Source organism: Telopea speciosissima, chromosome 1, assembly GCF_018873765.1.
Source record: "Telopea speciosissima isolate NSW1024214 ecotype Mountain lineage chromosome 1, Tspe_v1, whole genome shotgun sequence".
Taxonomy (NCBI): domain Eukaryota; kingdom Viridiplantae; phylum Streptophyta; class Magnoliopsida; order Proteales; family Proteaceae; genus Telopea; species Telopea speciosissima.
Genome location: NC_057916.1, coordinates 54,579,708 through 54,583,852, shown reverse-complemented (window position 1 = coordinate 54,583,852; position 4,145 = coordinate 54,579,708). Strand labels below are relative to the sequence as shown.

General features: G+C 39.1%; 1 protein-coding gene across 1 annotated transcript; it reads left to right on the top strand.

Moving 5' to 3' along the window:
- The first annotated feature begins 3,435 nt into the window (after positions 1 to 3,435).
- LOC122651348 (protein FAR1-RELATED SEQUENCE 7-like) lies at positions 3,436 to 3,822 on the top strand. Its single transcript, XM_043844708.1, has one exon. The coding sequence runs from the start codon at positions 3,436 to 3,438 to the stop codon at positions 3,820 to 3,822; it is 387 nt and encodes a 128-aa protein (XP_043700643.1).
- The last annotated feature ends 323 nt before the right edge of the window (positions 3,823 to 4,145 follow it).

The following is a 4,145-nucleotide window of genomic DNA, read 5'->3' as shown; positions in this document are numbered from 1 at the left end:
AAAATAAAGTGCCCTTACCGAGTTTCCAACAAAACTCACCATTGCCCATCTCTCCACTTTCACCGCCCTCACCTGCACTTCCCGGTCCCATCCCCATCTCCAGGTGCTCCCTACCCTTCACCAGCTGCCTCTATGACCGCACCCATCAAAACCCGATCTTGACCAACAACCGTCCCAACCAACCCTCTCCTCACACCTGGCACCCTTACAATCCCACCTAAACAACCCCACACCCTCCCCATCGAGTTCACCAAGCCCAACATCCGCACCACCGAATCCACCAAGCCCCCCGCCTCCTCCACCTGTTCCCAATTCCACTCACACCATGTGCCTTAGACCTCGCCCTCAGCCTCCCCCATGCCCTTATTACTGATGTATCTTCTGTTGACCCTTCATGCTTTTCACAGGCTTCAAGGATTCTTGAATGGCACACGGCTTTGGCTGAGGAGTTTCTACTTTGATTCGCAATGGCACATGGCCCCTTGTTCCCAGAACCCCTTATATGAATTTTATTGGTTGTAAATGGGTTTATCGTATCAAAAGGAAGGCCAATGGCTTTCTTGAACATGACAAGGCCTATTTGGTAGCAAAAGGTTTTCATCAACAACATGCATGGTATTGACTACAGTGAGACGCTTAGTCCTGTTGTCAAACCAACTACTATATGGTGTGTTCCCTCTATAGTGGTTTCTCAAGGTTGGTCTCCTCGTCAGCTAGATGTTCATAATACTTTTTTTCACGGTCTCTTAAAGGAGGAGGTTTATATGGCTCAGCCCTAAAGTTTCATTGATTCAAGCAATCCGAATGATGTGTGTCATTTGCATCGCTCTGTTTATGGTCTTAAGTGGGCTCCACAGGTTTGGTTTCATCGACTATCTGAGTTTCTTCTTCAGCTTGGTTTAATGCTTCCAAGACTGATACTTCTCTCTTCATCAAGCGCACTGGTGCTCATGTCTGCTATATCCTCATTTATGTTGATGATATCCTTGTCACTAGCAGTGACCCTTTGGCTATTACCACTCTTCTTCGTCAACTTTCGAGTGAATTTTCCATCAAGGACCTTGGACATCTACATTTCTTTTGGGGCATTGAGGCAATACCGCATTCTAAGGCTCTTGTCCCAATCTTGGTACATTTTTTATTTATTGAAGCGCACTGGTATGGTTGATTATAAGCCCGTCAAGACACGTATGGCTACATCTCTTATAGAATCAGATTCAGGGGGTGCCTCACACTCAGATGCGACTGAGTACAGATCCGTTGTTGGCGCTCTCTAGTATGTCACCCTTACTTGCCCTCACGTCTCTTGTACTATTAATCGTGCCTGCCAATATATGCACACTTTGACAAATGATCACCGACAGCTTATTACGCGTATCCTTCGTTACCTCAAGAGCACTTTCACTTATGGTCTTCTTATTAAACGATCTCATTCTTGCAGTCTGCAGGCCTTCTCCGATGCTGATTGGGCTGGTGATGGCACTGATCATAAATTCACTTTCCTTGGACCGATCCTAGTTTCCTGGAGGCAGCGTACCATTGCTCGCTCTTCTATAAAAGCTGAGTACAAGGCACTCACTGATGCTTCTACTGAATTAATATGGTTAGAGTCCCTATTTTTGGAACTTGGGTTCCCTCTTAATGGCCCACCGGTCCTCTAGTGTGACAACATTGGTGCGGCGTACCTCTCAGCCAATCCGGTTTTTCATGCCTGCACTAAGCATGTGGAGGTTGAATTCCACTTTGTTCGTGATTGTGTGGCCAAGAAACAGTTGCAGGTGCAGGTCATATCTACCCATGATCAAATAGCAGACACGTTTACTAAAGCATTGGCCACGGCTCGGTTCACCTTCTTACGAGACAAGCTGAAAATTCGGTTAACCGATTCTCCACCTTGAGGGGGTGTATTGACACTATTTCTCTTCACCGACTAGGATTCTCTCTAACCGGATTGGATTCACTCTCCATCTCAATTTGGAAAGTACTTCTCAGATGTGATATGCATTGAAGATTCAATTATTCTGACATCTCTAAATAGGATTCATTTAAGATTGGATTTCTTAGATGTTGAATCACACCCAAATTCTACAACACAAGGAGGAGGCCCTGAGGAAGATAAGCTATTTAAAAAGCTTCATCACTAATTTCCAAGCTCAGATTGGGTACTCAACCAGTGGGAGAAACAAAGGAAGTTTTGCATAAGAGAGCGATGAGGAGAGCAACTGTGATTCTCTCTTTTTAGATTCTCTTTACTCACTTCATCAAGTAAATAATAGTTAACAGTCGAACTCAGAAGGTACGCATATTTTGTCTTCAACTTATTTTTTTTTTTTTGATAGGATATTTTGTATTCAACCTATTCAGTCAAAAGGTTATCTTTGAGTGCAAAAATTGACAAAAAACATGGTTCAGGGAACTAATTTAATCTATCATACCAGACATCAGTAGCTCTTACTATTGTAAATTTGTAATGGGTATTATTCTGATCATTGGCTGATGGAGATAGGATAGGCTTCCAAGATTGGATCCATAAACCCACTATGAGACTGACTATATGTCTCATTGGTTAATAGATGCTTGATATTGAGTATTGATTGTACCATGTCATTTTTGTGTGTCGATTAATAGCTAGATAGTCAATAATAATAACAATGCTACATGTTGTTGATGTTGTTGTTTGAATGGCACCTCACAGTTGAGACATTATATAAAACGGTGAATGGCATGGCCCAACAATTCAATGAACACCCCGCCTTTTCTCTCAATTATCTTCTTTCTATTTTTAAGACATGGAATTAAAGGGACAAAAAAAAAAAAGACAAGTGCAATTATTTTTGGGATAGAGAGAAAAAGAGAGCAGGGAAAACTTGATTTCAAAGTGGATTACTACCTTCTTAAAGAACCAAACCACGAGAAAAGAGAGCCATTTGTCTAAATGAGTGTCTCACAAATTTTATTCGTGCCTCTGTATGAGTTGGTTGGCTTGACATGCTTCTGAAAAGAATACAATCGCAAGAATAGAATTACACAGCATCTTAATATCAATATAGAAGGATACTGAAATTATTAGAATTAATTTTGATATAATTTTCATCAGGCAAATGATTAGCTCCCTCAGCAATAAATCATGTGTACTTTTGAGCCATGATGAATGTTGTTTATTGAATTCATAGTTTAAAAATATATGATCTTACGAGATTTATTCTACAAATAAAGTTTTCATTTATTTTAAATGAGCTTTATTTACCTTTGTCTTTGTACACTAATTGATGTGGTAGTGTGGTAAAAGTATTTTCTAAAAAATTTATTTAAACTGTTATTACCTTTTTTTTTTAATTTGATCCACTTTCAAATATCAATACCTTGTGTATTTTGCAATGATATTTGATAGGTATTTTTTTTTGGGGTAAATATTTGATAGGTATAGATATTGCAATGGAGACTAATAGTGAAAGTAGTTCAGATAGCAATTATTCAATGGATGAAGAATGCAATATTGGTGATTCTATGTCTACAAAAGGAAAACAGACATTGGAGGAAGTCAATAATGCCATTGTTTCAGAAGAAGCCAAAGAGCTAGGATATGAGGTTCCTTCAATCAACATGGAGTTTGACTCTACCGAACAAGCATATGAATTTTATAATTCATATGCACAAAAAATTGATTTTAGCATTAGAAAAGGCCGATTAGAAAAAACACAGAAAGGTGTTACACAGCAAACAAAATTTGTTTGCTCAAAAGAGGGTTATCGACAAGTGGATAAACGGACTCGTAATGTGAAAAAGAGTTGTCCCATTACAAGAATTGGTTGTGAAGCATGAATGGTTGTAACACTTACAAAGAATGGGATATGGTTGTTTAGTGGAATTGAATGCGAGCACAATCATCCTCTTGCAATTGAATCAGAAGTGTTTTTGCTAATGTCATAAAAGGGTTATAGAATCTGCACAAGCAATTAACATTTCAACATTATATAATTTAGGTATCTCACCTATAGAAGGATACGATTGTTTGTGTGAGGAAGCTAGAGGGTATGAAAATTTGGGCTTTACAAAATTAAATTACAAAAATCATTTGTGTACCAAACGTACAAGGGGGCTTAAAGATGGAGATATCCATGCTGTATTTGACTATTTGGAAAATA

Coding starts and splice junctions, on each gene's coding strand:
- LOC122651348 (XM_043844708.1), top strand. CDS start 3,436: ATGGAGACTAATAGTGAAAGTAGTTCAGATAGCAATTATTCAATGGAT.